Genomic DNA, 24,884 nt, shown 5'->3' with positions numbered 1-24,884 from the left:
CTGTGTTCCACGGCCCCGTGCAGGAACAATGACTGCTGCAAGCACCTCTGCAAGAAAGCCGCCCTCACGTTCTAGCCCAATGCCAGACAGTCCAGTTTCTCTCCGTATGAGTCTGGGTCCCCAGATTCTCGCCCGGAACTGGAGTTCAGAGCAGTCGGGAGCTTGCGTCTCCCTCCTGATTAAAAAAGACAATAGTATACCCAGCTGCCAGCCCCTTCCGCGCTCGCCTCCATAACTCCACACTTCTACACATCTGCACCTCCTACCAGACTCAATGTACTTTTCTCTTTCCTTCTAGTTGTAGATTTCCACTCAGTCAGCCTTCCCATGGTTCTGGATGATATTCATTTTGTCTTTTAGTTGTAGTTTTAATGTGGCTGTGAGCGGCAGCAAGTTCAGGTGTTTACCTATGCTGCCATCTTGGTTGTCCCTGGAGGAACCCTTTTAGATGGCAGAGTCTCTGCTTACTGATCTGGCCCCATGCTGCCAGCTGCAGGCTGGACAACTTGGCCCACCCTGCTTCTCAGGGCTTAGGGTCTAGGGCAGGGGTGGGCAACCCCTGGCACGCATGCCAAATATGGCATGCCAGTAACTTTTGCTGGCACGCGAAACCCTCTCTTATAATCTTCCATTTACAATTTTTTTCTTAATATCGACTTTTTAATTTTTCAGATAAATTCAGTGTAGGTGCATCTTAGGTAAATAAATAATTTTACATAAGAAGTTAGCTTAAAGACCATAGACATGGATTGACAAGAGAGGGGAAGAGCAATTTCAATAGTGTTGAAAACGAACCATTGAGGACTTGGAATGCCATTCCAGAAAATTTTTTCTGTTTAAAAAACTTTGCAACATCATTACTCTCCATGTTTTCATCCACATACGCTTGTGAATCTTTGTTCTCAGTGATGAATTTTGTTAAGTCTCATAATAGGAGTAGCCTGACGGATGAAAGTAGCAGCTCGTGCATATCTCTGAAGGTCACGAAATATAAAGCTGATGTAAAATCTCTGTCATCAGTGATGCAGCAGCAAAGGTACCACTGATAATATCAAACGGAGTCATAAAGTTTTCTGTCGGACTATCAGTGTACATGTATACATTAAAAAATAAATGTATTTTTCATCATCATATACTGTGTTTTTGTCGCTCGAATGAATTTTATTATTTCTTCAAGGTTCTTCACATACGTACACCTTAAGAGATATCAAGTAGGTGTAACACGTTCTCAAAAAATTAGGGTTGGCACGCAGAAGAATTTTGAGTCAGAGATTTTGCTGGCGTTGGCACGCACTCACAAAAAGGTTGCTCACCCCTGGCCTAGGACCTCTGCACAGGCCTCTTCCCACCCACTGGGCTCAGTCCTCTAGTGCTCCATCCCCACAGACTGGTTATTCTCTCCTCTGTGACCAGAACACTCCGCACACATTTTTTTTTCCTGCAGCATTTGTCATGCTTTATTTTATTTGATTTCATATAATGTCTAAATCATGATTTTCTCAAGTGCAGAAACTTGTCATTTTTGCCACTGAATCCTCAGTATCTGGCACATTAATTAGCACCCAAGAAATGCCTTTGAAAACATGTTTGACTATTTCAGGGTTCACTAATTCATAAGGCAGCTCATCCCATATAGCAACAGCTTTAAACAAAAAACTTTCCTATGGTCTCCTCATGACTTCTCTCCACCTGTCTTTGTGAAACTGCTGAGAGCAAGTCGCTGTCTTTCATATGGAAGTCTTCCCAAGTCTCTGCTCCTCTAAACAGTCTCCATTATTTCAACTGTTCCTTATTCATTCTCACATGACTTCCTGCTCCTTACCTTCGTGCATCTAATTTTTGAATAATTATACATTACCAATTTTTATTCATTCAAATAAAAAGCACAGTCATTTGTATGATATAATATCACAATTTTTAAGTACTTGTGTAGTTTCAGCTATAAGATCTTTGTTTAACTTAGTTCTATTGTTCTGTCTAATCCAAGGAGTGTTCTTTGAAAATATACATTTCTACCCATTAAGACATTTACTTTTTGCTGCTATAAAGAATTGCATAAGAATAAACATTCAGAATTTTACTCTTAATTAAAGTACATTCAACTTTGACACAGATGTGTAGCTTCCAGTGAACTGTTTAGATCTCTTCAGTTTATATGTTAATTATCTCCTTACCTCAGGGGTCAGACTTTTAGCAATGACAGGCCCAATCATTCCTGGAATAGTGGCAAACGAATTTGTGATGCCTAGGAGGATGCCAGCATACCTGCAGGAACATTTTCATAGAGGTTTATATTGTATCACACACTTAAGTAACTTTTTTCAATAGATAGCTATACCACTTCCAGGCTGTGTTCTTATGAAACTTTAAATTAAATGCCTTACTGGAACAGGACATTACTGAAATGTTTAGCTGGTGAAAACTTGCATTTCAATAGTTAAATAGCATTCTAACATTATTTAAACACGGCCATTGAAATAAATCCTGTTTATAGTGATATAGGAAAGTGCTGAGAGATGATTTTCATCATGAGCATATCTAAATAGGAAGCTTGATATGTCTTACGTTTTTTAAGTTAAAAAAAGTTATTTCCTGATCACAAAATTTATTTCATTGTTGAAAACAAACAAAAAACATTAAGAAAAAATAAAATGATCTATAATCCTTCCATACATAATCAACATTAACATTTTGGTAAATATCCTAATTATTTTTTATGTATATTTCTAATATATTATTATAGAAATGAGATCATACTGAACATCAATTTTACATCTTACTTGCTCTACTTATTATATATCTACTTATACTGAAATCCTTTCACACTGTCCCAGAAGTAGACAAGTTGAGTCTACAGTGTGTGTGTGTGTGTGTGTGTGTGAGAGAGAGAGAGGAGAGAGAGAGAGAATGCATTTTTAATAAGCTCAGAAAAAGTTATGATTTATTTTAAGGGTAAATCTTAGGGGAGTGTGATATTCTTATCTATGTTTACATGCAAATCCTTAAAGAATTCCTGCCTGTGTTTGGGAAATGCTAATGAACTGTTGATTTCTCCAGTACATAAAGAATGTATATAAACTAAACAAGGCTACCATAGCCAATATTTTGGTTACCATCCTAAAAAGAATGAAATGCTTATCATTTTCTATAAAGAAGTCATAGGGATGATAATCAGGAGACCTAAAAATTCCTACCTAGTTCCACAATTAACCATCTATGTGACCTTGGGCAAGTTAGTGATAAATTACTTCCCTTGTCATTGATGGGTTCACAGATGTGTATATGTAAAATATCTGGTGGTCCCACCTGAGCTCCCCCACATCCCACCAAGTATATGAAAAGAAAAATTTTAAGTACAATATACATATGGAAATGTGTAAAAACCATATGGAGCTTGAAAATTTTTAAAAAAAATAAATGCAAATGGTTTTTATTGTATTTATTTATCTTTTAAATTTATCTTTATTGTTGAAAGTATTACAGATGTCCCCTTTTTTTACCCCGTTGACCCCCCTTCCTGCCCCTTCCCCAGGCCTTCACACAGTGAGCACAATCATGTCACTAGCACCTGATCAAGAAACAGAACCCACTGGTAAAACCATTTTAAAGGACATTTTACATATGGTTGAACTGCCTTTCAGACTGTATAAGATTAAATTTGTTGGGTCACCTCTCTCCTACTCAAAAACCTACAAAGATGGTTTAATGCTCACCGTCATCTTCTGCCTGATTTGCAGTGGCCTGGCCCTGGCTCATCTACCCAGCCTTGTTTCCTAGCACCACACAGTATTCAACTTTAGACCCAGACAGCTCTCATTCCAGCTGCTCACTCTGCCATGCTCATTCCTGGTACTTACCTATTTTCACTATCTGAAGTCCACACTCCTGTCCATCCAAACCACTTGCTTGGCACCTGTTCCATGAAGCTTTTTCTGTCCAGTTCAGCTCATACTGAGCTCTGTCTTTTCAGAATCTTTAATGCTTTTAAAGCTGGTACTATGTGTTTCAAGAGGTTCTGTTCTCTAATTCATGTTTGCTAATTCTGACGCTAGTCTCACTGCAAACTCATGGTTTACTCCCCTTTATTATTCCCAGTGGCCAGTACAACATATGTGCTCATTCAATACACAGAGACGGTGCACATGACCCACAGTTGTTCGAGGCCCCTTGCATGGATCCATGGGGCTCTGGCTGCACTGACTGCTGGGCTTAGTCCCACAGAGACTGGCACCTGACTTGGGCATCAACTCCAAAGGGTGACAATTCCTAAGCAGAAATTTCTTATAAATGGAATCATATTGTATGCCACCTTTTAAGTTGCATACTAGGGTGCTGAGCATCATTCCAAGTTGTGTGGATCAGTAGTTCATTCCTTTTTCATTGTTCTCTCTCCAGGAACTAGGATTTTATCCTGGAGATAGTCCTACTTTCTGGATTTGTAGATTGCTTCCCTAAGGTATCACTTAACATAATATTATGTCCCCTGCACACTGGTAGTATCTAGACTAGATCCTAGAGGGTTTATTAGATTTGGGTCTGATATTTTTAGCAAGAAAACTTAAAGGTGGTGGTGTAGTTAAAAATGAGTTAACGAGCCCAGCTGGTGTGGCTCAGTGGTTGAGCATCGACCTATGAACCAGGAAGTCATGGTTTGATTCCCGGTTAGGGCACATGCCAGGTTGTGGGCTCCATCCTCAGTGGGGGGAAGGGGTGTGTGCAGAAAGCAGCTGATGGATGATTCTCATTATTGATGCTTCTATTTCTCTTTCCCTCTCCTTTCCTCTCTGAATTTAATCAAAGTATTTTTTTAAAGAAAAATTAATCAAGTAAATGGCATTTATTTGTCATAAAAATCACCTACATATAGGAAAAGTCCAATTAGACCTTTTAATTTTTATGATATTCAAGGTTATTATAAAATAAAATTCCAGTCAAATTAAGGAAGCTTGATGATTATTAGTATGTATAACCTTTTAAAATATATTTTATTGATTGATTTGAGAGAAAAAGAGAGAGAGAAAGACATATTGTTCCACTTATTGATGCATTAATTGGGTGATTCTTGTATGTGCCCTGACCAGAGATAAAACCCACAACCTTGACGTTGGGAGAATGTTCTAACCAACTGAGCTTCCCAGCCAGGGCTAGTCTATAGAATCTTAAAGTGGTATAATACTGTTTCTATTAGGGTTTAGGATTCTCAATACCTCGGCTGTAGACTACTGATCTAAAATTCCTCTCCTCATTTTATTTAAAATTTTTTGGTTAATCCTCACCTGAGGATATTTTTCCCACTGATTTTTTAAAAATATTTTTTAATTGATTTTAGAGAGGAAGGGAGAGGGAGAGATAGTAAAATCAATGATGAGAGAGAATCATTGATTGGCTGCCTCCTGTACATCCCCTACTGGGGATAAAGCTAGCAACCTGGGCATGTGCCCCTTACTGGAATTGAACCCGGGATCCTTTAGTCCACAGGCCAATGCTCTATCCACTGAGCCAAACCAACTAGGGCCCATTGATTTTTAGAGAGGATGGAAAGGAGAGAGGAGAAAGAGAGAGAGGAAGAGAGAAACATTGATGTGAGAGAGACACATTGATTAGTTGTCTCCCACACGTCCCCAAATGAAGAGGAAGATGTGCCCTGAGTCTTATAAGAATAGGAAAAGAGGGAGACCAAGATGGCGGCGTAGGTAAACACCGGAGACCGCTGCCGCAAACAACCATTTCAAAAATACAACTAAAAGACGGAACGGACATCACCCAGAACCACAGGAAGGCTGGCTGAAGAGAGACTCTACAACTAGAAGGAAAGAGAACAGCAAATCGAGGCTCAGAGGCGGCGCAGTGCGGAAAATACAAAGGTACCGAGGTGCGCGCGCAAAGCGGGCTGGTGGCTGAGGGCGCGGTTGTCGGTTTCTGTCGGGAGTGAGTCTCAGACTCTGGGCTCCAGATCCGGGCGAGTCTCTAGGGACCCAGACTCAGACGGGAGAAGCGGGATTATCCGGCATCAGTTGGAACCTGAGGGCAGCTTTCTCTCCGAGGTTTGCAGCGGCTGCCGGGGTTCTGAGAAGCAGAGCCTCTGGGAACGGGACTGAGCGTGGCCATAACTGCTCCCTCCGCCCGCCCTGTTGATCCCGCCCCGCCCAAACCCTGCGCACAGCCATTTGCCGATCGCCTCAGGCAAAGGCTGGATTAGCGCCTCCCCAGAAGGCAGACGTTTTCCATACAGCTGATTCCTATAGCCAGTCGGCCTGGTGGTCAAATCCCTCTAGTGTTAACTACAACAATTAAGGCTTGGCTAGAACAAGACTGTGCACAGAGACCACAAAGGGGTGCACCAAGAAAGCATAAAAGATGCGGAGACAAAAAAACATGACAGAAATGGAGGATATGGAGCTAAGAATCGCAATTTTGAGGGCTTGCCATAAATTTGTGCAGAGCCTCACGAAAACTAATGAGACCCTCGATGCTACGATAAAGAAATTAGAAAGTAAGCATACACGGACTGAAATAAAGAATATTATACCCAATAGCAGACCAGAGGAGCACAATAATCAAACCAAAGATTCGACAAAAAACACCCAATTGGAAAAGCAAAATGAAAAAAGAATCCGAAAGTGTGAAGATAGTGTAAGGAGCCTCTGGGACAGCTTTAAGTGGTCTAATATCAGAATTATTGGAGTGCCAGAAGATGAGAGACAGCAAGATATTGAAAACCTATTTCAAGAAATAATGGCAGAAAACTTCCCCCATCTGGAGAAAGAAATGGACTTACAGGTCCAAGAAGCGCAGAGAACCCCAAACAAAAGGAATCCAAAGAGGACCACACCAAGACACATCATCATTAAAATGCCAAGAGCAAAAGACAAAGAGAAAATCTTAAAAGCAGCAAGAGAAAGAGGCTCAATTACCTACAAGGGAATACCCATACGACTGTCAGCTGATTTCTTAACAGAAACTTTGCAGGCCAGAAGGGAATGGCAAGAAATATTCAAAGTGCTGAATACCAAGAACCTACAACCAAGATTACTTTATCCAGCAAAGCTATCATTCAGAATTGAAGGTCAGATAAAGAGCTTCACAGATAAGGAAAAGCTAAAGGACTTCATCACCGCCAAACCAGTATTATATGAAATGCTGAAAGGTATCCTTTAAGAAGAGGAAGAAGAAGAAAAAGGTAAAGATACAAATTATGAACAACAAACATGCATCTATCAACAAATGAATCTAAGAATCAAGTGAATAAATAACCTGATGTACAGAATGAACTGGTGATTATAATAGAATCAGGGACATAGAAAGGGAATAGAATGACTATTCTTGGGGGGAAAAGGGGTGTGGGAGATGCGGGAAGTGACTGGACAAAAATCATGCACCTATGGATGAACACAGTGGGTGGGGAGTGAGGGTGGAGGGTGGGGTGGGAGCTGGAAGGAGGGGAGTTATGGGGGGAAAAAAGAGGAACAAATGTAATAATCTGAACAATAAAGATTTAATTAAAAAAAAAAAAAGAATAGCAAAAGAGAGAGATGCTCTCTTGATCTTTGTTGAGGAAGTATTGAGGAAAGACCATGTGAAGACACAGGGAGAAGGAAGAGTCCTCACCAGAACCTGGTCATGCTGGCACTACGATCTCAGACTTCCAACTTCTAGAAGTATGAAAAAATAAATTCTTGTTTTTCAGCTACCTAGTCCATTTTGTATGGTTGCCTGAGCTGACTAATACAGTGCCTGAATAAAAAAAAACAACCCTGAACCTAATTCAGTTATCTATGAACATCATAAATTTTTATGTTCAAAACTCATGCATACAGAATACAATAACAAAACCATGTGGCACAGACTTTTTTGGCTTATGCCCTTTAGGGAGTGTATCTTAAATTAGCCAAGCTTGGCAGAACCTGTCTTTTTAAAAAAAAACCATTAACACCTTGGCAGTAGGAGGAATGACAGCAATGCTGCCAGTGACAGATATTAAGTGCAGATGAATGTTGTGAAATTCTAAATGTCAGCACCAAGAAGCTCATTCAAGTATTTATATTACACTAGGCCAGGGAGGGCCATGAAAGATTGATGACTGATTGGAAAAAACATGGTGCATGGACTCAGTCTGGATTTTTTGCTATTGGAGTACTAGAATTCTGTGGCATTAATAGTTAAAAACCTACCCAATTCCCTTGAATCTGGGCAACAAAACCATCCATAGAAAATCCCTATTTCAGTCTATAGAAGAAAAGGCTTAGAAAATACCATGTGCATATTTAGATGTCAATAGGAACACTGTTTATTGAAAAACCTTATGTCAGGCATGGTTCTAAATTTATATCTATATGTGTATATGTATTTGTGTGTGTGTGTATATAGACACACACACACACACATATACACACACACACACACACACACACATATATATATATATATATATATATATATATACACACACACACACACACACATAGATATAATCTCATTTGAATAGTAAACTCAACTCCATGAGGATTATCTTCATTCTATATATGAAGAAAGACTAATATGTTACCCAATTTGTCTGATTCTAAATCAGTACTTAATATTTTAATGTTATAATTTCTAATGTTGCCTTGTTAAAAACGTAGCCATTACTGAGTTCAATCTATAAGACCAATTTTCCCATGCTTAATTTTTCACCACAAGCCTCAGTGCTGAATGCTTATTGGTCAGTGGTACTCAAGTGTTGCTCTAACCTGCAGTGCTATCCACTGTGTGGGGACTCAGTGGTTACCAAGACAAAAAGCAACAATGCAACAACATGGTCATAAGACACGGAATGCCTCAGTTAACCAAGACACAGGGAACTAGAAACAGCTAGTATGCTTTGAACAAAGAAATTCTAGTAGGAAAACAGAAACCAAAAGCTCATATGAAGAGTTGAATCAAAATGCAAGGGAGATAAATAATTTTGCCTTTGATTAGATTAATTTACAGTTGTACAGCTGCATAATTTTAAAAGTTACATATGTTGTTCACATATACATACATATGTACATATGTTGATCACAGCCATAACTCTGGTGCCTCCATCAGCTTAGAGAACGTACAACTTTCTTCATTACCTGAGGTCTACAGGCACTTACCATTCTCCTAACTTCTAGGACTATTTGCTGGCACCATTCATGCCACTAAATGGTTTAGTGTTGCAGATATATAGATAAATGTCTTTTTTGAACCTATAAGACTCACAAAATGTTAGGGCTGGACCAGGGTCTTTAAGGTGTAGAGTTGGCCCAGCCAGTGTGGCTCAGTGGTTGAGCATTGACTATGACCCAGGAGGTCATGGATAGATTTCCGGTCCAGGGCATATGCCCAGTTGCAGGCTCCATCCCAGTGTGGGGAATGCAGGAGGCAGCCAATCAATGATTCTCTCTCATCATTGATGTTTCTATCTCTCTCCCTTCCTCTTTGAAATCAATAAAATATATATTGAAAAAAAGATGTAGAGTTCAACCACTCAGCTAATGCTTGGAGCCCAGTTTCAGGACCCTACCTACAAGTAGTATCAGTATACGCTTCAGGACATGACCTTATTGCCCTCCAAGCCTGCATATGCTTATAGATGCAAGCAGGGACCATTACTTTCATATTTGTGTCTTCAATATTTGATATAGTGCATAGCACAGTGTTTGTTAAATGACTGGATATATTAATCAGCTAGCTATGATACTAAAATTTCATAATTGCAAATCTACATAACTGTATGTCTTGTGCATTTCTTCCTATCCTGCCCAAAAGGATACATTGGGAGATCTTGTTGAAATCCTGCTATACCAAATATACTGTTTCCTCTATATATGAAACTAAATATGACACTGAGATATTAGACTATTTTGTTATTTTGGCTCTTAGTAATCCAATGGTGGCTCCTTAGTGATCAATATTTTCTTTTCTAAGAGCTCATTAATCATCCTTTTAATATTTTATGGGGATTGATTTGTGACCCTGGTCACAGCACTGGACTCAAAGTTTGACATAAAATAATAGTTGTTTATTAAATCATGTGCAAACACACTTATTACATTATGAGCTAAGTGTTATGTGTGAGTGTCTGTATGCTCTATTTAATCCTCACTATTAGAAGGTAGGTACCATGCACATTTGTTTTTCCAGCATCCACTTTCATCTTTAACAAACTCACATTAACTGAGGCAACCAGAGTATGTGTCTGTTCCCTGCAATGAGTTCTTTATTCTGAGTTCTCAAAATAACTTCTAGTTCCTCTTAAGTAACTGAAAGGCTACTTAATGTACCAGAAAGATGCTTGGACTATGGAGGCGGAAGATTTGATTCAAGGTCCACCATTTACTAGCTGTGACTTTAAAAGTCAATGACTCCTCTGTGCCTGAGTTGCTTCATCTTCAGAGTGAGTCCTTTATATATGTTACTAATGGCTTCCTCAGCATCCATTCCCATGAGGTTTGAGGGGCTTTGACTCCTTCACCTCTAAATTTAGGGGTGGGTGTTGATTGTCCTAAAGTAAAATGGTATTCCCTTGACCATAGGGATTCGTTTAGGGGTGCATATGTGACGCAGTTTGGTTCAATCAAAATGAAGCCCTCTCCCAACCCCTTATTTCCATGGGTGGGAAAGGAACAAATCTTTTTTCTTACTTGCTTGATGTGAATGTAATTCTAGTTGTTATTGGCAATCATTTCATTTGTGTGAATTTACATGCAGATCCAGCCTTAGGATAAAACTATCATGAAAGGCAGGGTAGAGAGCGGAAAAGAATATTAGTAGACAGCTGGGGATCACCTTTTGCCTGAAGTCTTTGGATTTTACACTAAAGTGAATCAATAGAGTATGCTGTTTAGCCAGCTTGAATTATGATTTCTCTTACTTTAACTAAAAGTAACTAAGAGATAACACAGCCTAAATCTCTTCTGTGCCAAACTCTCAATTCCCATATCCCTTTTTGACTGTTCATCAACCCAAAGCGCATTAAAATCTCAAGCCTAGATCAATACAACAGCACATTTTCAATCCTACACATGGGCTGCTGAATGCCATAGAAAGAAATAACAATTTAGTACAACAATGAGAGTACAAAATTAATCTCCAATTTCAGCAGATCCTCACCAATGCCAAAAATCCCTTTGAGTTCTTAGTGACTATTTTTCTCAGTAGCTATTTCGAATCTTTATCATTCTCAAGTCTTTTATTCTGCCTATCACCTTTCTTAGTGACTCCTATATCACAGAGAAATCAAAGACTAACAAAAGACTAACAGTTAAGATTTTTCAACCTACTGCTGCACCTGACACTGCTGATCAAGCCCTCCCTCTGGAGATCCCAACCTCTACTTATTTTCCTTCTTCTCTTGTTGCTTCTTATCAATTATCTTTGCATTAGGCTCTTGTTTCACTTAATGGATTCCCAAGGTTCTCATCAGTTTGCTGAGTAATTTTATCCAATCCCATGGCTTCATCTACTACTCATACATTGATGACTCCTAAATCTTTATCTGTCATCCAGATCTCATTCTTGAAGACTGGATAGTCCTGGTTTCTTTGACACCATATTCTTGATTTTCCTCTATCTCTCTGGTGGTTCCTGTTTTAGTTTTATTTTCTGGTTATTTCCCCACTTTCTGGTCTGTAAATGTTTGTCAAGATCCAGTCCTAGGATTGCTTGTCATTCCACCCTCTCTCCCCAGGCAACCCTTGTCTTTAAATACTCTATTTGTGGATTACTATTCCCTAATTTTCATTTCCAACCAGACTTCTTTTCTGAGTTCCACTAGTACAACTACTATTTTCTATATGTTTTCACAAATATATAAAATTTAACATGTCTGAACTTTTTACCTTTTCCCAAGAGTTTTCCTCCTTCAGCCATCCCAATTCAGTAAATGGCACATCTACCCAGGTGCCCATACAAAATATCTGGAAATAATCATCTTTGATATCTTCCTGATTCTTCAGGTCTAACAGATGTCAAGCCCCATCTGTTGTATTTACAAAATATCTAAATATATCTATATCTTTATATTTCCTATTATACTCATCACCTCTTATCTGGGTTATTACAGTAGCTTCCTAATTGGTTCCTTCTACTTGTACTCTTGTCCACACAAGAGTGATCTGCCAAAACCGGTTTGGCTCGGTGGATAGAACGTCGGCCTGCGGACTGAAGGGTCCCAGGTTCGATTCCGGTCAAGGGCATGTACCTGGGTTGCAGGCACATCCCCAGTGGGAGGTGTGCAGGAGGCAGCTGATCAATGTTTCTCTCTCATCGATGTTTCTAACTATCTCTCTCCCTTCCTCTCTGTAAAAAATCAATAAAATATATTAAAAAAAAAAAAAGAGTGATCTTAAAATACAGAAAATGTTATTTCCTACTTTCTCTGGATACAATGTAAAATGCTTATTACTTCAGGCCTCGTCTGTCTTCTCTACATCTCAGCCACAAACAGACCTCCCTTAGTTAATAAAACATACTGCTGTGGATTAAATGTTTGTTTGATAGGGTCTTTAGGAGGTCATACAGGTTAAATGAGGTCATAAGGATGGAGGCCCTAATCCAGTAGAGTTGGTACCCTTGTAAGACGAGTAAGCGACACTAGAGTCTCTCTCTGCATATACGCATACACCTAGGAAAGGCCATGTGAGCAAGAAGCAATAAGGCAGACCTTCTGCAAACCAGGTAGAGAGTTCTCACTAGAAACCAACCATGTGGGCACCTTAATCTTGGACTTCTAGCCTCTAGAACTATGAGGAAATAAATTGCTGTTGTTTAGGCCACCTACCCTGTGGTATTTTGTTATGGCAGTCCAACCAGACTAAGACATGCACAATTTCTTGTTCCTCTCATGTAAATTCTTCTATCAAGAATACCACTTCCTTTTTACTTGGCTAACTTCTTATTCTTTTAAAGTTAACTTTATGAACTATTTTGCCTATATTGCCAAGCACATCTATGATGGTTATATTTTCTTGCTTGTATTTTTTAAAAATATGTTTTTATTGATTTCAGAGAGGGGAGGGGAGAGATAGATAGAAATATCAATGAGGAGAAACATTGATTGGCTGCCTCCTGCATGCCCCCCACTGGGAATAAGTCCGAAACCTGGGCATGTGCCCTGACCTGGAATTGAACAGTGACCTCCTGGTTCATAGGTCAACGCTCAACCACTGAGCAAAACCAGCCGGGCTCCTCGTTAGTCTTTAGCTTAAAGATCACTTCCTGAGACCTTCCCTTATTCCCTGAACTACATTATATCCCCCTATTATATTCTCTTATTTCCTGCCCCTCCAACAGCTGGTTTTCATTTGTGTAATTCATGTCTGTCACTCCAGATTCAAAGCTCCACAGGCCAGGACTGTGTCTGTTATGGCTGGCACTTGGCAGGCATCTGATAAGTACTCATCCAAGAATTATTATCATATATTACAATTATTTCTTTTTGTTGTTTCTTTCTTCAAATAGACTAATCTCCTAGCAAGGAGGACCTAGGTTTTATCTTTTGTAGAGTCATGTAGAGTGCTAAATATATAGTACTGTATAATGTTATAAATAATACATGCTTGTTGTATGAGTGAGAGGCCTGGACTAGATCAGGGCCTCACACATGAATGTGAACGAGAATCACCTGAGGATCTTAAAATGCAGATTTTAATTCAGGAAGTATGGGGTGATACCTGAGATTCTGTATTTCTCATGGGCTCCCATGTAATGCTGATGCCACTGCTCCAAGGACCATACTTTGAGTAGTAAGAGATGAGATTACCCTAAAGCAGCGGTTCTCAACCTGTGGGTCGCGACCCCTTTGGGGGTCGAATGACCCTTTCACAGGGGTCGCCTAAGACCATCAGAAAACACATATATAATTACATATTGTTTTTGTGATTAATCACCATGCTTTAATTATATTCAATTTGTAACAATGAAATTGGGGGTCACCACAACATGAGGAACTGTATTAACCCTACCAGACCACTGTACCGATTTTTTGGTAATTTCCACACAAAGGTGGAATATTGGTGCTAGATGAAAAGTAGATGAAAGGTAGACCTATTTTCTACAATGTCTCCAAGTTCCATCTTATTCTAACCACTTGTTTGCATGTAACTAACATTTTTCTATATCATGCTGGTTTTTTTCTCTTTAATGCTCAGGAGCCCAGGTATAGGGGACAGTTAGGTTCAGGGCCTCAGGTCTGGTAGGATTAAAGGGTCGTGGCATTAGGAAGGTTGAGAACCACTGCCCTAAAGTCTTCCTAGTTCTAACTTTATATAATTCTACTAGAGGCCCGGTGCACGAAATTCGTGCACTGGGGGTGGGGGGGGGTGTGTGTCCCTCAGTCCAGCCTGCACCCTCTCCAATCTGGGACACCTCAGGGGATGTCAGACTGCCACAGGGATCGGGCCTAAACTGGCAGTCTGACATCCTTCTCACAATCCGGGACTGCTGGCTCCCAACCGCTCACCTGCCTGCTTGCCTGATTGCTCCTAACCGCTTCTGCCTGCCAGTCTGATCACTCCCTAACCACTCTCCTGCCAGCCTGATTGATGCCTAACTGCTCCCCTGCCGGCCCGATTGCCCCCAACTGCCCCCCCCCCCCCCGCCAGCCCGGTCACCCCCAACTGCCCTCCCCTGCCAGCTATCTTGTGGCTGTGGGCGCCACCATCTTTGAGGGCATGGCAGCCAATTAGCATATCCTCTCCTTATTGGCTGTGGGCACTACCATCTTTGAGGGTGGGGCAGTCAATTAGCATATTCCCTCCTTATTGGCCTTATTGGTGGTGGGCGCTGCCATCTTTGTTATGGTGTGAGGGTCAATTAGCATATTCCCTCTATTAGATAGGATAAATCACATAGTTAGACAATGTCATTTGTTTAACTTATTTCAAGTGAGATAATTTCTAGATTTCTTTTTAGTCAGTAGTATAAAGAAATATATCTTAGTCTTTATTTGCTATTTCCTTGAATTCTTTTTTGGGTAATCAGATTTAGGTTCTAATTTGTAAATCCAAATACATGCCTCAAGTCACTGTACAGCATTTATTTAGGCATGTCAACTTCTTTCCACCCTCTCTTCCACAGAAATGGCTTCTTATACCTTTAGTCCTTCAACTTCAAGGGGTTCTTTATTATTTCAGTTATGTGTGTATCAGAGCTTTCAAATTATCACTAAACTTATAAAAGAATTTTTTGGCCCCAACTGGTTTGGCTCAGTGGATAGAGCATTGGCCTGTGGACTGAAGGGTCCCAGGTTTGATTCTGGTCAAGGGCATGTACCTTAGTTGCGGGCACATCCCCAGTGGGGGGTGTGCAGGAGGCAGCTGATCGATGTTTCTCTCTCATGAATGTTTCTAACTCTCTATCGATCTCCCTTCCTCTCTGTAAAAAATCAATAAGATATATTAAAAAAAAAGAATTTTTTGAAATTAATTCACTTTTCAAGTATTCTTTTTTTCTTTCATTTTTTATGTTAAACTCTTTCAGTTCTTAACTGACCAATATGTATACTAAATAAAAATTTCCTAGCTTATAAGGTTTACAAAATTCTTCCCTCTATTTAAATGTTTTCTTTTTGACAAAAGTTTCTGTTGTATTGTAAATACTTTCAACATCTGACATTTAGTCCAGTGATTAAAACCAGAAAGTCATTCATTCAACAAATATTTACTGAGCATACTCTATGTGACAGGCACTGTAAAATAAAACTTTCATGCATGACCAATCTTGGGATGTGAAAATAATTACATTGCTAGACTGGATAAGAGATATCTTCAAAGAGGTTTTTATTTATCACAATAGACTTTCCACATACAGTGTAATATTTTTATTATTCTGATTGTCAGACCCTAATGCATTTAAAAATGTCGTTCAGCCACTATATTCATATTAGAAAGACAAAATGCTTTACATTTAACCAGATCAATGTAAACTTCTAGCTTTTTAAAAATAAAAAATCGCCGAAACCGGTTTGGCTCAGTGGATAGAGCGTCGGCCTGCGGACTCAAGGGTCCCGGGTTCGATTCCGGTCAAGGGCATGTACCTGGGTTGCAGGCACATCCCCAGTAGATGTGCAGGAGGCAGCTGATCGATGTTTCTCTCTCATCGATGTTTCTAACTCTCTATCTCTCTCTCTTCCTCTCTCTGTAAAAAATCAATAAAATATATTAAAAAAAAATAAAAAAATAATAAAAATAAAAAATCATATAAAACTGTACAAGGATAAATTTGAAATTCAAAATTTAAACACTGCAAAGATCGTAAGTAATGTCTTTTTTTCCCCCATCATAATGCAGTAATTTCTGCAACATAACCTTTATTTTAGCTTTTCTCTCTCAGATGCTCAACTTAAAAATTGTACTTTACTCACAAGTGAGACTTTATTAAGGGTATGAAATACAGATTCTGACAGTATAAATCCAAATTCAACTATAGGAAAGGATTCAAATAAGAAACTATTAGTTTCTTATTCTAAAAGTTTAAGTCAATTTTAATTATATGGAAAACTATGAAAATAATTGACCCACAAAGGTACCATTTTCTCTGTAAAATGAGTGGCTATTTTGAGGTCAGTATATAAGTAATTATTATTCCTACAAATTTCTAGTTACTAATAAAAATATTACTGTTTAAGACAAATAGTTACCACTATCAAATGAGCAATTATCAGCTTCATAATCACACAATAGAATAAGCTTTCTAGACTTGGGCACTTTAACTTTTATTGGAATTCTGAATCTTGAGAGGACCCTTCCATTGAAGGACTGTGATTAGATTATCAAGGTATAAATTAGTGCGATAAATTTAGATGTATTATTTCCTTCCTATTCCTAATCTCAGGATATATTAATTTTCTATTTCAATCTCAATTTTATTCCTAATATAAACTTAAATAATATCCTGTAGAATTCACTATTATGCAGTTACTTTTTGTAGCTATTTAAATATATATACATGTAGTTGATATATAAACTCAGTTATTTAACCCATTAACTTCTCTAATTAAAAGTTATGGTTATAGAAATGAAGAGATAACTAAACAAGTTTCATATTTCATTTACTAGAATTAGGAAAGTATAACATTAAAAGTAATATACATTTAGCCCAGCACGTGTGACTCAGTGGTTGAGTGTTGACCTATGAACCAGGAGGTCACGATTTGAATCCTGGTCAGGGCACAAGCCCAGGTTGTGGGCTCGATCCCCAGTAGGTGTCATGCAGGAGGCAGCCGATCAATGATTCTTTCATCATTGATGTTTCTATTTCTCTCTCCCTCTCCCTTCCTCTTTGAAATCAATTTTAAAAAAGTAATATACCTTTAAAGCTGTCTTCTTTTGCTAATTTTGTGGAGAAAGATGTCACTACAATTCACTCTAAGAAGATTTACAAGTCTATACTGATAACTATAATTCTCTGAAGGCTATAGGATAAATTTTCAAAATCCCAAAGAAAGTGAAAAAAGGTTTAAAACAAAACCTAGTAGGTGAATCAGCATATAAAAGATGTAAAAGAAATAATTTGATAAAATGCTGACTTTTGTTTCTATTTGTAAATAAATCTTTGACAGTTGTTAATGCTTTATGTGATTTGTAAGTAGTAATTAAGATTTTCTTGTGCTTGCTTCTGCAGCACATATACTAAAATGGCAATGATAAAGAGAATATTAGCATGGCCTCTGTGCAAGGATGATGCAAATTTGTGAAGTGTTCCATATTTAAAAGAAGAAAAGAAGCCCTAACCGGTTTGGTTCAGTGGATAGAGCGTTGGCCTGCGGACTCAAAGGTCCCGGGTTCGATTCCGGTCAAGGGCATGTACCTTGGTTGCAGGCACATCCGCAGTGGGGGGCGTGTAGGAGGCAGCTGATCAATGTTTCTCTCTCATCGATGCTTCTAATTCTCTATCCCTCTCCCTTCCTCTCTGTAAAAAAAATCAATAAAATATATTTTAAAAAAAGAAAAAAAGAAAAGAAAAAGGTTTTTGTAGAAAAGGCAATATACTTAGTAATAAAAGCATATCATCTTTGCTAAATACCATTCATCGCTAAAAGGAACCAAGGTTCCTTTGAGAAATGTTCAATTGCAAGTCAGGGAAAGTGTAAGATGAAGCCAAAACATCTGGTTGTTCCATCAATAAGAAAGTACAAAAAAAACAAAAACAATGATGGGGCATGAAAACAGGTCACAGGAGCCAGCTAAAAAGCACTTCCATTAGCCAAAACTGAGATAATGTGAACATGAAAATAAATAAGGACAATAATGAATTATAACAGTAAATAAATTACAAATCTCTAAGCCCACACTGATCATTAATAGATAAACAAATGGAGAAGGGGAGATCTTCCTTACAACAGAGTGCCGACTGATACATGTTGAGGATAGAGTTGAAATATTTTCATTTTGAAATCACCACAGAAAACCTGGTTTGGCATAGATCATCAACAGACACTAAATCTAAGGTGGTGGAGGTGAGGGGAGTTTGATGAGGAGCAGGATGTTTGTATGATCTCAAAGCATCTCTCCAGAGATGCATTTTCAGTTGAAGGGGAAAAAAGTAATTAGTTATTGGAGAAACTTGACAACACCTTGACTGGGTGATTAAAATTAACATCACTAGAGTCCTCTGGATGTGATTTCCTGAGAAGGTCATAGGCCAGTTATTCTGGCCAAGGATACATTATCTAAATTTAATTGTAAGATGTGAGACAAATCATAGTTGAATGTGGGCATTCCAGGTATATAGATTACCATGAGCAAAGGGGCAAAGGTAGGAAAGTGTGGGTGTGCATGTGTGTGTGTGTGCGTGTGTGTTGGGGATATTTTTAGAAAATTAAGAGTAGTTTAGTTCAGTTACAGCAAAGAATCAGTAGAAGATGAGGTAAGGGAGGGAGGACTAAAATTATAAAGATAGGTTGGGACCATAATGTGGAGGATTTTGCATGTTGACTGAGAATTCTGTATTTGACTGAGTACTCACCATGGCCCAGTGCAGGGCCAGGTGCCGATACTACTGTGGTACAGAAGACAGACTTGGCCTCTGCACTCTCAGAGCTTATAGTCTTGGAGCTTTTGCTTAGGCTACCTTTTATTTCAAATGGTTTCTTGGTCCAATGCCTAACTGTTCCAGGTTTTCTTTACTTGATTCCCCGCTGTTAAGGGTATATGCAGCACTGATCATACTTTTTCAGTATGATCAGCAGCAGTTATAATGTATTTTATGTAATGTTTTTATGGAAACAGTGTGTACAGAAATGTTGGTAGTTAGAAATTTAAATTTAAAAACATCTTCAAGAATTTAAAATCATCCCTAGAGTAGTCAAATTCATAGAGACAGAAAGTGGAATGGTGGTTGCCAGGAACTGTGGGGGAAGGGGAATGGGGCGTTAGTGTTTAATGGTTAGGGAGTTTCCGTTTGGGAAGATAACAAAGTTCTGGAGATGGATTTGTGGTGATGGTTGCACAACAATGGTAATGCACTTAATGGCACAGAACTGTACACTAAAAAATGATAAATATTATGTTATGTATATTTTACCACAATTACAAAATAATTTAATCACAGCCAATCTTTCTATTAGTACTCACGAAGGAGCAATATCCAGGTGGTTGATGCTAAATCCAGAAGAACAAAAGCCTCCCAGGGTTGTTGATATGGTTAGGAATGCAACAGCCAAAGAGTAATCACAACCTATAAATCCAGCAGCTACCAGGAATACTGCAGGTCCAATCATTCCTTAAGTGAAAAGGTTACAAAAAGAAAAGAAGCCCCAGCATTAATATTTGCCTGCTCTACCTTAATATAGTATAAATCTGAGATTGGATATTACTGCCACCTACTGTAGAAACATTGTATTGCCTAGGAGACTCTAAATTTAAATTAATAGTTTCATGAAAAAATCTGTGGAAGCCGAAACCGGTTTGGCTCAGTGGATAGAGCGTCGGCCTGCGGACTCAAGGGTCCCGGGTTCGATTCCGGTCAAGGGCATGTACCTGGGTTGCCGGCACATCCCCGGTGGGGGATGTGCAGGAGGCAGTTGATTGATGTTTCTCTCTCATCGATGTTTCTAACTCTCTATCTCTCTCCCTTCTTCTCTGTAAAAATTCAATAAAATATATAAAAAAAAAAAATTATATAAAAAAAAATTTGTGGAAAACATATAGGCATAATGCAACCAATATAAAAGTAAAAGTAAAGTCTTATTATGCATTGCCATTAAATCTACATATGACCAAGACTCAGCTAAAGTTCTACAATGTTATAGAAAAGAGCAAGAAGAGAATGATGAAAAATATGGTCCCAGAGAGAGGCAATAGCTGATAGTGTGATTTAAAATTCAAAGAAAATACATTAAATGATAAACTGTTAAATAAAGTTAGAAAAACACTCCATATAGGTCTTAACAACTGCAAACAATATGCATAGTTTATTACAGGCAGTTAAGCATGGAATACAAGTAACAGAAGAGGATTTATGAGTGGGCTGCCATTTTTTTCTGTGTCTACAGCAGTGCAATCCTATCTCTGTGAGAATAGAATTGTTGTATTTGTGTATACTGAAACTGCAACTGAGAAACTTATTTTTAAGTTTCAACTGAATTACAATAGAGACATCTGCCTGGTGGCTACCATACTGAAGAGAGCAGGTCCACAGAAAGCCAAAAAAGAGAAAGGCTCCCCTTTTTTAATCTAAAGAGATTTATTTCACTTAAAGATGTGGAATAACTTCTTGAGAGTTGAAGTAAGTAAGCAGTGAAACAGGACAGCAACTTTCAGTGGTAGGTGCCCAGAATGTTTACAGAATTATCCTACTTGGAATATTTCTATAAATAAATACACTACATGCATTAAAATATATTTTAATATGTGAACAAAATAAATGACTAATATTAGCATTTGTACCTTGTTTTACACTGTAAACATAGTAAATAATTGTGAGCCCAAACAAAACCTGATTCACATCACTTACCTATAAGGCTAAAAAATTTTCGAACACATACGGTTGAAAAATTCCATTTTGCCCTTAAATGGTCAGCAGCTTGACCGGACATGAGCATACATAACCAACAGCCAAAATAAGGCACTGCAGATAAAATTCCATTCTGGGAGGAATAAGAAGACATGGAAATAATTATGATGAGAGGAAGAACCAACACATACATACACACGCACGCACGCACACATTCACCACTCAAAAACAAAGTAAATCCATAGCAATAAACTGTTAATTTTTATATAGGTACTAGAGGCCCAATGCATGAAATTCATGCAAGAGTAGGCCTTCCATCCCCCGGCTTCCCTCTGGCACCCAGGACCCAGGCTTCCCTTCGGCTGCTGGTAGGCACCCGGGACCTGAGCTTCCCTCACAGCCCCGGCTTTGTCCGGAAGGTTGTATGGAAGGACATCCGGTCTAATTAGCATATTAGCAGGTATTACTATAGATAGTAAATAAGTTTGGTCTATAGAAGGATTTTGGGATTCAGTTCAATGCAGTCCCTAAGATCCTGTCTCAAAGGGAACCAGGGCTCACTATAGTCCAATCTGCTCAAGGCAATCTTGAATGTTATTTTGGGACTTGGGGGGCAGTAGCTTTAGTGAGAGAAGATAAGTCTTTCTATTAGCCTATGGATTTTCCCCACTGAAGTTTTTGTCTTGAGTGTCATTTATTTTTATTTTAAAAATATTTTTATTATAAAATAAAACACATACAGAAAACATATAAATCAAATATATAACTCTGCCGAAACCAGTTTGGCTCAGTGGATAGAGCGTCGGCCTGCGGACTGAAAGGTCCCAGGTTCGATTCCGGTCAAGGGCATGTACCTGGGTTGCAGGCACATCCCCAGTGGGAGATGAGCAGGAGGCAGCTGGTCGATGTTTCTCTCTCATCGATGTTTCTAACTCTCTATCTCTCTCCCTTCCTCTCTGTAAAAAATCAATAAAATATATTAAAAAAAATATATATATCTCAACAAGTTATTCTTAAGTGAACACCATCTAGGTCAGGTGCCTGGTGCATTAGCACATACTTTGAGCAGAACAAAGGCTATGATTGAGAGACCTCTATCTTTTCCCTTTTGCTTTAAGTTACCACCTAAGCAAAATGAAAACACCAGGCGATATGAAACAGAATTAATCATGGAAATGTGTTATTTTTGTAGGAAATTACTTGACAGATTTTAGGACATCACAAATTCTGTAAAATGAAGAACACACACTCAGAATAAGACAAATTTTTCTTCCGTTCATTTTTCCTCAGCATAAGTCTGAGGTGCCAAGACTAAATGAAAAAAAACAACAACACCAAAACACAAACACACACACACATGCAAATGTTTTTATAGTCTAAGAGAGATGGATGCACGTGTTAGTGTTTACAAACACAAAAAAGGCAGAAAGATATTTTATCAGCAATAATTAAATCTTATAATCCATTTAAGCATCATTCATGGTGCAGACCAGAAAAATTTAATATTTTAAATTAAAGTGCTTAAGAAAATATTTCTTTCATCATAGTTTGGTTTTCTGTATTCAGATGTTGTATGCTTCCAGTTCTTCTATAACTGAAATTTTTTTTTATTTTTAAAAAACATGTATCTTCATTAATTTCAGAGAGGAAGGGAGAATGAGAGAGAGATAGAACCATCAATGATGAGAGAGAATCATTGATGATTGGCTGCCTCCTGCATATCCCCCACCAAGGATCAAGCCTGCAACCCAGGCATGTGCCCTTGAATCGGAATTGAACCTGGGACTCTTCAGTCTGCAGGCTGATGCTCTATCCACTGAGCCAAACCAGCTAGGGCTGTAACTGAAAATTTTTGTTTCTTTCTGGTATTATGCTGTGTAATTTCCTCTTTAAATTTTATTCCATTTAGACTTCTGCATAGTGGGATTACATCTATTGTTACTGGGGCAGAATCCTACAGATAAATAAGCTGTAGCAAGAAGAGAAATTAATTTTCAGATCGTGGTCTTGTTCCCTAATGGGATACGGCTGATAATTCCACAGAGTTACTGAATTTTTCCACTTAAAGCTCCAATTTTTTTTCCTAAAGCTACAATGTTAAAAACTCCCAACAATCTAAAACTACTAAAATCTTCAACATTTATTCATTCCATGAATATCTTCTACAGTTATTCAACTTTGTGTGCAAGGATAAAATTCCTTGTATTCATTTATTTAAAAAAATTGATCCCAAAATATTAATATCTAAAATAGGGTAATAGATATTGCCCCAGCTCTCACTGAGTTGTAAGAAATATGGACGCTAGAATTGAAAAAAACTAGGAAAAAAAAGAAATGGTAGGATAACTAATGAAACTAAAATTACATGAAAAAGCAAGATTATAACGAGATCAAAAGCTTTACAATTTTTAATTAATGAGATTATAATTTTAAATACAAAGCTAGCCTTATCCTAAGGAAAGGCCATTTCATGCATGTAATAAATTGGTTTCTCAAGAAAAAAATCCATGTTAAAAAGAGGCTTTTAGGGGGTCAAATATATGATGACAGATGGAAACGAGGCTTTTGGTGATGAGCTTACTATAGTGTATACAAATATCAAATTATAATATTGTATACCTGAAACGTGTATAATGTTACTAATCAATGTTACCTCAATAAAAAAGCTTCTATTTAAGTAGAGAATTACTGTCAAACTCTATTCACATTTTTAAAAAATTTGATTCAAAAAAGAAAATGTCTTTTAAAATATGAAATGCAAGATAAAAGATTCCTATTTTAAATTCTCTCATTATAGAACTTTAAAAATTCCATAAAAAATAAAGGCAGCCCTAACTGATTTGGCTCAGTGGACATAGCGTCGGCCAGCAGACTTGAGGGGTCCCACGTTCGATTCCGGTCAAGGGCATGTACCTTGGTTGCAGACACATCCCCAGTGGGGGGTGTGCAGGAGGCAGCTGATCAATGTTTCTCTCTCATCGATGTTTCTAACTCTCTATCTCTCTCCCTTTCTCTCTGTAAAAAATCAATAAAATATATATATATATATATATTTTTTTAAAGGGAACTCACATTTTTTTTTTTTTTAAATATATTTTATTGATTTTTGACAGAGAGGAAGGGAGAGAGATAGAGAGCTAGAAACATCGATCAGCTGCCTCCTGCACACTCCCCACTGGGGATGTGCCCGCAACCCAGGTACATGCCCTTGACCGGAATCGAACCCGGGACCCCTCAGTCCGCAGGCCGACGCTCTATCCACTGAGCCAAACCGGTTTCGGCAATAAAATATATTTTTTAAAAAATAAAGGCAATTAAGTGCACAGCAGTAATTACTGGCCAGCTATTGATATTTCACTCTTTCCATAGTTCTCCCGGGAAAATCTCAAGTAGAAACCTCAGTGGAATAATATTTAGATCTGCATACACGTTCTTTGGTTGATCTCTTCCCACCCACCCACCCACCCACCTCCGCCTTCCCTTTGAGATTCCACATCTGTTCCCTTCTTCCATGTCTCTGGATCTGTTTTGTTCAACAGTTTATTTTGTTCATTAGATTCCACAGATGAATGAGATCATGTGATGCTTATCTTTTTCTGACTGGCTTATTTCACTTAACATAATACTCTTCAGGTCCCTCCATGCTGTCTCAAAATGTAAGAGACCCTTCTTTTTGCCGAAACCGGTTTGGCTCAGTGGATAGAGCGTTGGCCTGCGGACTGAAAGGTCCCAGGTTCGATTCCGGTCAAGGGCATGTACCTGGGTTGCGGGCACATCCCCAGTAGGGGATGTGCAGGAGGCAGCTGGTCGATGTTTCTCTCTCTTCGATGTTTCTAGCTCTCTATCTCTCTCTCCCTTCCTCTCTGTAAAAAATCAATAAAATATATTAAAGAAAAAAAAAAAAGAGACCCTTCTTTTTACTG

General features: G+C 38.4%; 1 protein-coding gene and 1 non-coding gene across 5 annotated transcripts in view; one reads left to right on the top strand and one right to left on the bottom strand.

The window, feature by feature from the left end:
* SLC17A5 (solute carrier family 17 member 5) overlaps positions 1 to 24,884 on the bottom strand; it is a 65,737-nt gene that overhangs the window by 5,018 nt on the left and 35,835 nt on the right. For 3 of the 4 annotated variants that reach the window (XM_070418233.1, XM_070418230.1, XM_070418231.1), the window contains exons 8-10: positions 20,962 to 21,094; positions 19,581 to 19,728; positions 2,175 to 2,265 (exon numbers count right to left, since the gene is read on the bottom strand). In XM_070418233.1, the coding sequence (XP_070274334.1) occupies positions 2,175 to 2,265; positions 19,581 to 19,728; positions 20,962 to 21,094 (372 nt within the window). The remainder of the gene's footprint in view (positions 1 to 2,174; positions 2,266 to 19,580; positions 19,729 to 20,961; positions 21,095 to 24,884) is intronic. The other variant, XM_070418234.1, reaches the window with a different exon arrangement.
* LOC139013308 (U6 spliceosomal RNA) lies at positions 17,613 to 17,717 on the top strand. Its single transcript, XR_011471972.1, has one exon. It is a non-coding gene; the product is annotated as a U6 spliceosomal RNA (small nuclear RNA).

This window comes from Myotis yumanensis, unplaced genomic scaffold (assembly GCF_028538775.1).
Source record: "Myotis yumanensis isolate MYYU_CA2020_CCGP unplaced genomic scaffold, mMyoYum1.0.hap1 SCAF_6, whole genome shotgun sequence".
Classification (NCBI taxonomy): Eukaryota; Metazoa; Chordata; class Mammalia; order Chiroptera; family Vespertilionidae; genus Myotis; species Myotis yumanensis.
The sequence above is the reverse complement of the archived record's forward strand: the minus strand, read 5'-3'. Positions and strand labels throughout refer to the sequence as shown.